We start from the raw sequence: 13,297 nt of genomic DNA, 5'->3' as shown, positions 1-13,297 counted from the left end.
ATGCAGTGCAAACGTCTGCCTGAGCAGAGTTAAAAGTGGGCAGTCCAACAAGATGTGGATCACTGTCAAAGCTGACCTGCATCAACATGAAGGTGGGTTCTCGCGGCACAGTAAATAGCTGTGTGTTATCCAGGTGTGGCCAATGCGCAACCGGCAGAGGACAACAGAATCCTTGCAAGAGACCCGCAAGGAGGTGCGTCACACACTGGTAGCCTCCTTGATGGCCCAAAGTTTGTTGGGTGAAGGAAGGGTGCGCCATTCTTCACCCCAGGTGTGGAGGACCTTCTGCCGCAAAACTGACCCTAGGTCACTCTCTGAAAGGCCAAGGCTGGTGCACCGACAGCCTGTTTGGCCAGCGTGTTAACACGTTCATTTCTCGGGATGCCGACATGACCCGGGGTCCCCACAAAGACCACAGGGTGGCTGCAATGGCCAAGAGTATGAAGGGACTCCTGGATAGCCATCACCAATGAGAGCGAGGTGAACACTGGTCGACAGCTCGTAAACTGCTCAGGGAGTCACTACAGATAATGAAGGACTCTCCTGAGCAGGAGCGGATATACTCTAGGGCGTGGGAGATGACGACGAGCTCGGCAGTGAAAACACTGCAGCCGATCCCCTAGAGTAAGAGTATAACCGACATGATCGACAACCATCGAACCGTCAGTATAGACAACGTCAGAGCCTTGAAACGCGGCAAGGATTGAAAGAAAGCGGCAGCAGAGGGGCTCAGGAGGGACTGAGTCCTTCGGGCCCTGTGCCAAATCGAGCCGAAGGCATGGGCGAGGCACACACCGCCGGGGTATACAGAGAGGGGTCCGGAAAACAGGTGGAAGAGGGAAAACCTCAAGCCCAGAGAGAAGAGCTCTGACGCGAACCACGATCATACATCCTGACGGGGCCGCCGTTCCGGAAGATAGACGACCGACTGACGGAACAGGAGATAATAATTGGGATGCCCAGTGGTTACCGAGTGAACCACCGCATCAATGGCGTCATTGGAAAGAGGCTCAATAGTGGCAATGCAGGTGAACAAGTTCCAGTCAGCCTTATTCATAGCCCATCTGCAGGGAAGCCCAGAAGAGTGACACTGTAGCAGTGACAGAAAGATCCGAAAGTGGTCACTACCGTACAAGTCGTCATGCACACTCCATTGGACAGATGGTAAAAGGCTAGGGCTGCAAATTGAAAGGTCGATGGCTGAGTACATGCCATGCGCCACACTGGAATGTGTGAAGGCACCATTATTTAAAAGAGAAAGGTCAAGCTGTGCCTATACTTGCTCAACGACGCTGCCTCAGCCTGTTGTCACTGATCCACCCCACAGAGGGTTATGGGCGTCGAAGTCACCCAGTAACAGAAAAGGTGGCGGCAATTGGGCTATCAGCACAGCCAGGACATGCTGTGGGACATCACCATCCGGTGGAAGATACAGACTGCAGACAGTAACAGCCTGTGGTGTCCACACCCGATCAGCGACAGCCTCTATAGGTGTTTGTAGTGAAGGAAGGACATAGATGAAGACGCCACCAGAGACCTTTTCGTAAGCTGCCTGGTCTCTATAATAACCCCAATAGCCACGGAGGGCAAAGGGCGCATTGCTGGAAACCAAATTTCTTGAAGAGCAATGCAGAGGAAAGGGTGAAGGATAATACGTTGTCGGAGCTCAGCAAGATAGTGGAAAAAAACGCTGCAGTTCCACTGGAGGATGACACTGTCCATGGCCGAGAAAGGCGTGAAGGGACCAAGTAGGTAGATTACGCTGCTGGGTTACCTGCTGCCACAGACTGAGTACCTGTGTTAGTGACATCCATTGTGTCTGAGAGGTCCGGCGAGATCTAGGTCCTCAGCAGACGCCAGAATCTCTACCTCGCTCTCAGATGCAGAGCTTGTAGGTTGCGGTGGGGTAGGTGCCACCGCAAGTTCCTTCGTCTTAGAGGTCTTCTTCTTGGACTTTTCTCGCTGCTCCTTGGGGTTTCACTGGCTGGGACGGCTTCACCGATTCAGTTTTCAGGACGGAGGAGGATTGCGAAGCCTTATGACCAGCTGCTTATGGGCACTTATGCCACTGCCGGGCGTTATCCTTCCCACTTGTGGACACCTGGGAAGGGAGGGACCCAAGGGACCCCTTGTGAGCGAGAGGAGCTGAAGAAGTTGGATGTTTCTCCGGCTCAGAAGTGGGGGAAGGACGTCTCCCGATGTATCGGTGAAGGGGGGGGGGGGGTGTTGCTCCCGAGGTAGGTGGTGCAGGGAGCAACAGGGTGGGTGGTGCCCCCCATGGGCAAGGGGGAATGTGGAGTTGTACCGCTCGGTGAGCCGACAGGAATTTGCTGAAATGATGGGGCTATCATGATTGTCATAGCGGTGGCACATCAGGAAGTCATTCGCACAGGGATGGAGTCGTTCATATTTCCTCTTAGCCTCGGTATAGGTCAGTTGGTCCTGGGTCTTATATTCCATGATTTTCTGCTCTTTCTGTAAGATACTGCAGTCTGGCGAGCAAGGTGAATGATGTTCTCCACAGTTGACACAGATCGGAGGCGGGGCACATGGAGTATTGGAATGTGATGGGTGTCCACAAACTCGACATGTGAGGCTGGAAGTACAGTGGGAAGACATATGGCTGAACTTCCAGCACTTAAAAGCACCGCATTGGGGGAAGGATATAGGGCTTGACATCACAATGGTAGACCATCACCTTCACCTTCTCCGGTAATGTGTCACCCTTGAAGGCCAAGATGAAGGCACCGGTAGAAATCTGATTATCCTTTGGACCCCAATGAACGCGCCGGATGAAATGAACACCTCAACGCTCTAAATTGGCACATACATCGTCATCAGACTGCAAAAGAAGGTCCCTATGGAAAATAATACCCTGGACCATATTTTAAACTGTTATGGGGTGTGATGGTAACTGAAACATCCCCCAACTGGTCGCAAGCAAGTAACTTTAGTGACTGGGCAGAGGATGCCATTTTTATCAATACTGACCCAGAGCTCATTTTGGACAAAGCCCTCCACCTCCTCAAACTTGTCCACTAAATACTCTACGAAGAAATTAATGCTTTGCCGACATGAAAGACTCCCCATCAGCTCTCGTACAAACTAGGAACAGGGGCGAATAAGTGTCACTGCCATCCTGAGCCTTATGCTCATCCCATGGTATGGCCAGGGAGGGGGATGATTTGGGATCGTGTTTCTGAGCATTGAATTGAGGCCCGAGAATGCTTGGAGACTGCTGGCAGCCGGTCACTGGCAAGAGATGATGTACTACGCTTCATCGCGTGTCATCCCCCGTGATGCCACTGACTCCGACCACGGAACCCTCCCCACGTGTGCCACCCAACCGCAGCAAAGAACACCTGGCAGGATGGCCATTACCAGGAGTCCCGATGCCCCTTGGCATACGTGGGGACGTTAATGGCACAGGCATCTGCAGAGTGATCCCTGTGTTGTCAGGGGGCTACAACCAACAGGGTACATGGCGGACCCACCACAACGGACTGGTTACCATGCTGGATATTAGGTGCAAGGGAAGTCCATGGTCGTCATCTCCGTAAAAAGCAACACTGCACAGTGCATGGTGGAAATCGTACTCAGGAATGTATCCTCGCCAAAGAGATGGAGAACGAGCGGGACAGCAATGCGAGAAAGCTGGCTAAAGGTCTCAATGCACGATGGACATAATGCCTCACCCGAAGGTCTGCTGGCGAGAGATTTAAAATTGCTGTCTCTCATATAGCTGTGAGTGTCACTCCAAGACAAGTCAACAACAATGACATCAGTACTGCATATAATGCTATCTCACGTGAGTAAATGGTACCCTTGTGTCCTTCACAGTGATCACTCAATGTCTGACACATTCACAACCCTTATATACGCTATCAGACCTATAACAACCTGTACACAAACAACGCTACTACACTTTGGTGCCTGTTCTATGTTGCAGAAAATTGTAGCTTTTTGTCAGGCAGTATGTGTTTCTACCTCCCTTTGCTATCCACGAGTGGAAACTATGCCGACCACTGATAAATACATAATGATCTTGCAGTGTTGTGCTCAAAATAGTGAGTCATGCATTCAAAGAAAACAGGATTCTTGGAATTAATGATCCCAGGTGTTACAAATCCTGATTTAGTTTAAAGCTGTTTGATCTCCCTGCAGTGCCCCTAATTTAACTTGGGTAACTTGAGTAACGCTACAGACATAACAAGCATTAAAACAACTAGAAGTGGGCTGGAGTAGTTTGAAGACATTTCACATCACATATTATTTGATTTCTGCATGCAGAAGTAGTCAATGTCACCATACTTGATGACATTTGAACAACACACTATGCAGATGGAATCTTACCCATTGCAAACAAACATATCAGAGAGAAAAATTTAACAATGATTATGGCTTTGATTGACTGATTGATTGAGAGCAGTTATGGGATCAAACGGCAAGGTCATCAGTCCCGCAATTCTGAAGTGAGTCACAGTAGAAAGAGGGTCTGCTGAAAGTGGACGGATCTAATCAAATTCTAAAATAATGATCATTAAACACACACAGTAAAGGCATAAAAGATAAGACCAAATCTAAAAACTGGAAAAAAGTTGGGTGGTCATGGATGTCACAGACTGAGAAGACTGCAAAAGAAGTCCCAACAACAACCAATCTGCCCCTACTCCAAGTCTAAAGTAGAACCTTATATCTGGAAATAATAACCACTTTCACGGAGGAAACTGAGGACCAGTACAACCATGGGTGGATTGTCTGCTAATATTAAATTTAAGGAATTGGGAAAACTACACTTAAGATGAATGGCCGAAAAAAGGGGACAGTCCACCAATGTGTGAGATATCATCAGTCTGGCTCCACAACCACATTGTGGGGGTGGGTCGTTACGTAGGAGGAAACAATGAGTGAGCCAGGCATGACCAATGTGTAAACAGCACAAAATAGTGGACTCCTTTCAAGAGGAGCAGAAGGAAGAGTGCCAAACTGCAGTAGACTCCTTGATTGTGCGGAGTTTATTACTATGAGCAGTAGCACTCCAGATGGCATTCCCCTTTTGGGCAAAAAGAGATTTGATGTAAATACACATATCCACAGTTGGAATCATGAAAGGAAATGGGTGTAAGTATCTGCTTCTCTAGCCAAACGGTCAGCCAGTTCATTCCCTGGGATGCCCACATGACTTGAGACCCAGAGAAAACCAACTGAACAGGCGGCACGTTCAAGGGCAAAGAGAAGGTCAGGAATAGCAGAGACCAAAGGGTGACGAGAGTAGCATCAGTCAATAGCCTGCAGTCTGCTCACTGAGTCTGAACAAATTAAAACACTGTAGAGGGAGGCCCTGAGAAACAAAAAGGAGGGGCCTGTGAATGGCTAGAAGCTCTGCTGTGAACACACTACATGATCCTGACAACTAATGATGTTCCAAGTCAGCTGGAAATGTGAAAGCGTATCCCACGTTATTGATTGTCTTAGAAGCATCAGTGTAAGAGATGGTGGTGCCTTGGATCTCTGCAAGGATGGCACATACAAGACACCGGTAAAACATAGGAGCAACAGAGACCTTAGGGCCTTGGAATAGATTGGTCCTAATCTATGGAAATACACAGGGTGCAGTCCAATGAGTGGAGATTGAGATCCTGACAGGGGGAAGTGAGACGCATGCCAACTGGCAATCCCACCTGTGGGTGGGTGTTGGGGGGGGGGGGGGGGGAGGGGGAGAGAGAGAGAGAGAGAGAGAGAGAGAGAGAGAGAGAGAGAGAGAGAGAGAGAGAGAGAGAGAGATATCCCTGATTGGCAAAGAGCACAGGGTACACAGGTCGGTCAGGGAATTGGCGAATGGAGACTGCATAAGAAATAAGGAGTTGGCTCTGTCGGATGTGTATAGGGGGAATCCTTGCTTCTGTGAGGAGACTATCAACAGGACTAGTGCGAAACGCACCAATAGCCAGACGCACTCCATAATGATGGACAGGGTCAAGGAGTTACAAAGTTGGAAGAGCTGCTGACCCATAAAACCGACTACCATAATCTAGTCTGGACAAGACCAGAGCACAGTAAAGATGGAGAAGAGTGGAGCGGTCTGCACCCCAAGATGTGTGGGCCAGGAGGCAGAGAGCATTAAGCTTCTGCATACATGTAGTCTTTAGGTGGCAAATGTGGGGCAGCCATGTCAACTTGTTATCTAAAATAAGGCTCAAGAAACGGGACTGTGATACAACACGAGGAGCTTGCTGCATAAATAAAGTTTTGGATTGGGGTGCACTTGGGTCAGCGACAAAAATGCCTAACTCGTGTTTTGGACGGAGAAAACAGGAAGCCATGGACGGTGGCCCAGGCAGAGGCCTGTCAGATGACACCTTGGAGCTGGTGCTCAGCATATGCTACCAAGTGGGAGCTGCACCAGATGCAAAAATCGTCGACTTACAATGCCAGGATAACCAGAGGCCCAACAGAGGTCACAAGCCCATTGGTGGCAATGAGGAAGAGTGTGACATTTAGTACAGAACCCTGTGGGATACCATTGTGCCAACTCGAACCCGGAAGAGCTGGTGTGAGAAAAACTCACAGATAAAAATAGGAAGGGGACCACAGTAGCCCCAGTTATGGAAGGTAACTAAAACGTGATGGTGCCAAGCCATGTCATACGCTTTATGTAGATCAAAGAAGCCTGTCAGATGGCTGATTTGAATCAGAGTAAATAGTCAGTTGGAGATTGCCCTGACCAGACGCCACACTGATACGGTGACAAAAGGCCCTGAGTATTGAGTACCCAACATAATCTGAAGCTGACCATCCTTTCGAACAGTTTACAAAGTACATTCATCAGGCTAATTGGGCGGTAGCTGTCTAGAGACGTTGGGTTTTTCCCGGGCTTAATGACAGGGATAACTATACTGTCTCGCCATTGTGATCGAAAAGCACCTGTGCACCAAATGCGGTTGAAGACCCTGAGGGACTGTTGCCTCTGGGAAACGTCCAAGTGTTGGATCATCTGGTTGTGGATGGAATACATGCCTGGCACTGTGTCTCGTGAAGAGCGAAGAGCCTGCACCGATTCCCATTTAGTGAAGAGTGCATTATAGGGCTCAACGTGGTGTGGGATGAAACAGAGGGGGTTCTGTTCAACTCTGTGTTTCTGCTGGAGATAGGTAGTAGGGTAGGAAGAGGACGACGACGCCGTCGCAAAGCGAGTTACGAGGTGTTCTGCGAGGACCAATGGATCAGTGCACAGAACACCTTGGAGGTTCAGACCTTGGACAGTTCGCTGTTGCTGGCGGCCCAGAAGGCTACGGAGCTACCAAACCTGCAATGAAGAGGCGTATGTCCCCAGGGAGGAAACATAGCACTCCCAGCATTCCTTTTTACTCCGCTCAATAGGGTAATGAGCCTTAGCATGGAGATGCTGAAAAAGTGAGCAGCATGAAGAATAGTGGCAGAGATGCCTTGCACGACTACATCATTGGAATTCGAGAAGGAGGTGTCAAAGTGGGCAGCAGACATATATAAAGGCCAATTGGCCCTGCAGAAGCACAACGTGAGGGCCTGTCTGCCTGGCAGCAGCAGGGTATCAACAGAATCACTGGAAAGTGGTCACTGTCACAAAGGTCATCATGGGATGACCAATGTAGGGAAGCCATGAAGGCAGGGGAGGAGATAGCGAGTTCGATAGCAGAGAAGGTGCCACGAGCGGCACTGAAGTGGGTAGGGGAACCGTCATTGAGGGGACACAAATCGAGGTCTGTGATAAGTTGGTCAATTACGATACCCCTACCCATTGAAGTGACACTCCCCACACAGTGGATGGTGGGCACTGAAGTCCCCAACGAGGAGAAACAGGGGTGGGAGTTGCTGGATTAAGGCACACAGTGCAACATAAGGAAGAGGTCTACCTGGAGGGAGGTAGACATTGCAAATGGTGATTGCTGGAGTTGTTTGCACTCTAACCGCTATCACTTCCAAGGTGGTATGTAGTGGATTCGGTCACTAATGACATCGGAATGATCTGGGGTCAGCATGGTTCCAACAGAATGCCTGATAACCATGAAATGTTGGAGAGTGGTTACCACGGAAATGCGTTTCTTGAAGAACAAGACAGAACGCAGAAGAGGAGGAGACAAGACATTGCATTTCCGGTAGGTGATTACAGTATCTGTTGCAATTCCACTGGATGATCATGTGTCGAGAGTCCATGGTAAACATGAAGCAGATGAGGTGGTGGTCAGGTCACTCGGTCAGTAGTTGTCACCGACAAGATGGGGTGACAGCCATAAATAAGATGTCAGACTCAGGTTACAAGGGGGGAGATGGCACCTCTGGGAACACCAGGGGCACCTTGTCTTGGGATTTATGTTTCGTCTTTTTCTCCTCCTCCTCCTCCTATTTCGGAGGTGGAAGAGGGCAGGACACAGGTGGAGTACAGGCTTCTGCAAGATCTAGAACCGAGAGAGAGTGGGTGACTTTGGGGCACACAGATGGTGTGCCTTGTGGCCGAGTGGTGGTAAGTCTTCTGGCCTGAGAGATGTCGGGGAGAGGGTCCGGGACGGAGACCGATAACCAGCAAATGCCAAAGAAGAGGGGCGAGAGATAACATGAAAAAATAGGTCATTTCACCGCCACACCCACCTTTTTGGTGCCACACGATCTTACGTCTCTACCAACAAACCTCTCCCCACCCCCCACACTTTCTCCGTTCTACCGCTGTTCACACCCACTAAATACACCTCATCCAGTCACATCTGCTGTCCCCCTTCTTTACTCTCATCCACCCTCAAACCTGCTACCCACAGAATATACATATATTTATTAATGATTAGTTATTCTCTACTTTAACCCTTGTGACTTCTTGCCAATTTTAGCGAGTTTTTGCCTTCTATCATCGTCATCTTCCTCAGATTTCATCTCGTTTTTCCCCTTGTGCATTTATTTCGTCCTTTTCGTATTTTTCACACATATTTGTGTGTATTTTTGCGTAATTTTTCGGAGGTAATTCTACTTTATTATGTAATTTTACGCATTTTTTGCACCACCATGGACCGTTGCTCCTTCCATCTGTGTCAATACAGAAAAGTTCCCTTATCCCTTGCCAGATCCCAGTCCCACATACTGTTCCTGCGTTGTTGCTTGGCTCATGAAATCCCCCCCTAATGGCCTTACCATCAAATTACCAATCTTTGGTTACTACCCCTCCTTCCACAACGATCTCCATCTGTTCAGATTCCGCCAATCCTTAGCCCTCACCAACATAGTCCTGCAAAACCATATCAACCAATCCCAATCCTCCTTGCAGTACCTTCTCTCCATCTGCAAATTTCTCCTACTATGTAATCCCAAATTCCTGGAACCCATAACACACATTGAAACTCTTGCTCTGCAGGAACTTGAGCAACATGCACAACGCCACCTCGAAAAGCTCTCCATCCTGCTCACTTCCTATTCCCACCTTGGAGTACCACTGTCCACCACTTCAACAACAACCTCCAAACCTCCCCCACGTCCCCTCAGAACTGACAAACCCTGTCTCGCACACCTACTACACTTACACCACCTTCCAAAACCCTTCCACCACCACACAGAACCCAGAACCTAAACAGACCTGCAACCCAGTTATGTACCTTTCCTCCAAAAGGCTTAGTCCCACAGAAACATCAGTCCTTTCCAAACGCCTCACCTTTTGCTCCACTCCCAAATTCAACCATGCAGGACTAGTTAAAGACCTTGTCTCTTCCTCCCGGTCCCTATAGTGGAAACAATTTTTCGCCACCAAACCGCCCAATCAGACTCAACCAAAGACCAATATTGAACTTTGCCAAACTCAGTTCATTCCTCTATCCAACTGTGATCCACCCCCACTCCCTCAAAACCATCCCTGTTAACTTTCCAGAATTTCTTAATCTTGAAACTTGCCTCACCATCATTCCCCAAATCCCTTAACATGCAAACTAACTTTACATCTGCAGAAAGAACCGCAGTCCACCATCTACAAACTGATCCTGACTTTATAATCCTAGCTGAAGACAAAGGCTCCACCACCTTTGTTCTGAACTGCAAGGATTATGTGGCAGAAGGACTCTGTCAGATCTCAGATACTTCCACCTACAAACCATGCCACAGTGATCGCATTCCAGTAATCCAGCAGGATCTCCAGTCACTACTCAAATCCTTACGCCCACCTTAGAACCTCTCCCCAGAGTCCATCTCTCTACTTACCCCTACCACTCCCGGAACTCCCACCCTCTACATGTGCCTTGAAGTCCATTATTCCAACCACCCAGGACGCCCCATTGTGGCTGGTTACTGTGCCCCCACTGAGAGAATCTCTGCTCTCGTAGACCAACACCTTCAACCTATTACCTGGAACCTATTCTGCTATATAAAAGATACCAACCATTTCCTCAACCAACTCTCCACAGTTCCTGTCCTTTACCACACGGTGCCCTGCTCGTCACCACTGATGTCACATCACTGCACACTAAAATTCCTAATGCCAATGGACTTACTGCTATCGAACACTACCTTTCCAGATGCCCTATGGATTCCAAACCAACCACCACCTTCCTAGTCTCCATGACCAACTATATCCTCGCCCACAATTACTTCTCCTTTGAAGGCATTACCTACAAACAAATCCACAGTATGGCTATGGGCACCCGCATGGCACCATCCTATGCTAACCTATTCGTGGGCCATCTAGAGGAATCCTTCCTAAAAACCCAGAATCCTAAACCCCTCACCTGGTTCAGATTCACTGATGACATTTTTGCTATCTGAATTGAAGGTGAGGACACCTTATTCACATTCCTCCAGAACCTCAACAACTTCTCCCCCATTTGCTTTACCTGGTCCTACTCAATCAAACAAGCCACATTCCTGGATGATGACCTCCACCTCAGAGATGGCTACAACAGTACCTCCATCCACATCAAACCTACTAACCACCAGCAATACCTCCATTTCAACAGCTGCCACCCATTCCATACCACTGACTGTAATTAGCTTCCCATCCTTGTACAAAAACAAATCTCCCGTGCCTTATCTTTCCAGTCTCCCACCACCTCTCAAAGTCCCACATTCCAGCCACAGAGGAGCACTCCCCTTGTAACTCAGTACCATCTGCAACTGGAGCAACTGAATTACTTTCTCCCGTTGTGCCCTGAAATGAGAAATGTCTTGCCCAGTATCCTTCCCACCCCTCCTACCACGGTATTCCGCCATCCACCGAACCTACACAATATACTCTTCCATCCTTATACAACCCCTGCTCCCAATCCCTTACATCATGGCTCATACTCCTGTAATAGAGATAGATGCAAGATCTGTTCCATATATCATCCTACCCCCACCTACTCCAGTCCGGTCACTAACATCACTTATCTCATCAAATGCAGGGCTACCTGTGAAACCAGTCATGTGATTTACAAGCTAAGCTGCAACCACTGTGCTGCATTATATGTAGGCATGACAACCAACATGCCGTCTGTCCGCATGAATGACCACTGACAAACTGTGGCCAAAAAACAAGTGGACCACCGTGTTGCTGAACACGTTGCCGAACATGATATCCCTCATCTCAATGACTGCTTCACAGCCTTTGCCATATGGATCCTTCCCACCAACACCAGCTTTTCTGAATTGCACAGGTGGGAACTTTCCCTGCAATACATCCTACATCCCCCTAACTCTCCTGGCCTCAACCTTTGTTAGTCACTGTCCTCACCCATCCAGCCCCCTCCCTCTTTGCATTCCAGCACTACACAGCCGTCATTTCACTGCCCCACTCAGTCTTTTAATTTCTTTTTATTTCTCTCCTTTCCACTACTTACCCCCTTCCCCCTCCACGTCTTCTCTCCTGCCCTCCGTCTGAACTGCAACACTTCACTGTCCGCCACTCCCACCATACTATCCCTCCCCCTCCCCGCCCCAGCCTCCTCCTTATCTCCATCCAGTTGCCACTTCCATCATGCACTGGTGCTGTGTGGTTTCAGTTCTCTGAGGCTGCAAATGTGTGCACAAGTTGCGTTTGCGTTTGCGTGTGTGTGTGTGTGTGTGTGTGTGTGTGTGTGTGTGTGTGTGTGTGTGTGTGTGTGTGTGTGTGTCTACTGTTGACAAAGGCCTTAATGGCTGAAAGCTATAATTGTGTGAATCTTTTTGTTGTGCCTATCATGACTCAGCATCTCCACTACATGGTGAGTAGCAACTTTCCTTCTCTGGTATGCTTAAATCCCTACTTATTTTACATTCATGTCATCAAAAATCACTTCACCCTTGACGGAAGTGGTGTCTGCTGTCTGAATCATCATTTACTACTATCCACAATTGGAAATGAGATCACTCTGACGATTCTGAATTACTCAATCTGCAGTTAACATCCATAAACGTTTTAACAGGTCAGAGAATAAAATAAACTAATGTAATATATAAATAACATTCCAGAGAGTTTTTAAAATCTGCAGTTACAAAATTAAAATGAATTAACTTTCTACATTTCAGTTGTCACCTAGGGAAAAGCAAAATTAAAGAGTACAACATTTCTAATGCTACAAAAAATAAATATAAGCTGCAGATGGAAATCTAATTATGTAGTCATTTACATCTCCATTATTTATGTCAACTGGTGACTCTTCTCTTTTCCCTTTTAATGTTTTTCTGAGACTGGCTTCAGTTGGATTCTCATGAGCAGCTAAAGGAATACACCGTTTTGGCACAATGTCACAAACCTTTAATGGAGTCTCCAAATCTTGCTTCTTCAAGTCATTCACTTGATTTGGTACGGCACAGACGAATTTCATTTTATCTCCACTTTTGGGCCGATTGACAGATAACCTCGACTGCAAATAAATTAAACAGTAGTGAAACCATTAATATGAATGTGTGTGTTAGCTCTATTAGTTAGTTACCAAACATAGCTTTTAGAGAAGAGGTTACTTCAGCAAGAAGAAAGTTAGTTTTCAACTAGGTAACACCATTATTTATTACAGAAATTACACTTCAGTCTGCTATTCACCATCCTGTAAACACACAATATGATTTGCAACATCTGAATTTTAGGCTAACCGGAGTAGAAAAGGCACTTTGTATGGCAAGACGGAATCAAGGACACAACAACAGTAAGATAATGAGATGTTGGAGTGGCCAACATAAAATTTCAACAATTCAGTGGTTTAGTCCAGAGACTGGAACATGGATGTGTGATGCTTCATTTGACTTTAGCTTTAGGTAAGTTTGATCTGTTAATGTGTTAATTTATTTGGACTGTAAAAAAAGTACCATTTTAATAAAAATGACATAATTGTTATTA

The 13,297-nt window shown here is 47.5% G+C and overlaps 1 protein-coding gene across 6 annotated transcripts in view; it reads right to left on the bottom strand.

The window, feature by feature from the left end:
- The window catches only part of LOC126184724 (centromere protein J), a 259,648-nt gene that overhangs the window by 59,399 nt on the left and 186,952 nt on the right, over positions 1-13,297 (bottom strand). For 5 of the 6 annotated variants that reach the window (XM_049927255.1, XM_049927253.1, XM_049927257.1 and 2 more), the window contains one exon: positions 12,591-12,827. The exons of the other annotated variant lie outside the window; for it this stretch is intronic. In XM_049927255.1, the coding sequence (XP_049783212.1) occupies positions 12,591-12,827 (237 nt within the window). The remainder of the gene's footprint in view (positions 1-12,590; positions 12,828-13,297) is intronic. 6 annotated transcript variants of the gene reach the window in all.

The sequence above is a fragment of the Schistocerca cancellata genome, chromosome 4 (assembly GCF_023864275.1).
Source record: "Schistocerca cancellata isolate TAMUIC-IGC-003103 chromosome 4, iqSchCanc2.1, whole genome shotgun sequence".
NCBI lineage: Eukaryota > Metazoa > Arthropoda > Insecta > Orthoptera > Acrididae > Schistocerca > Schistocerca cancellata.
This window is presented reverse-complemented; position numbering and strand designations above follow the sequence as displayed.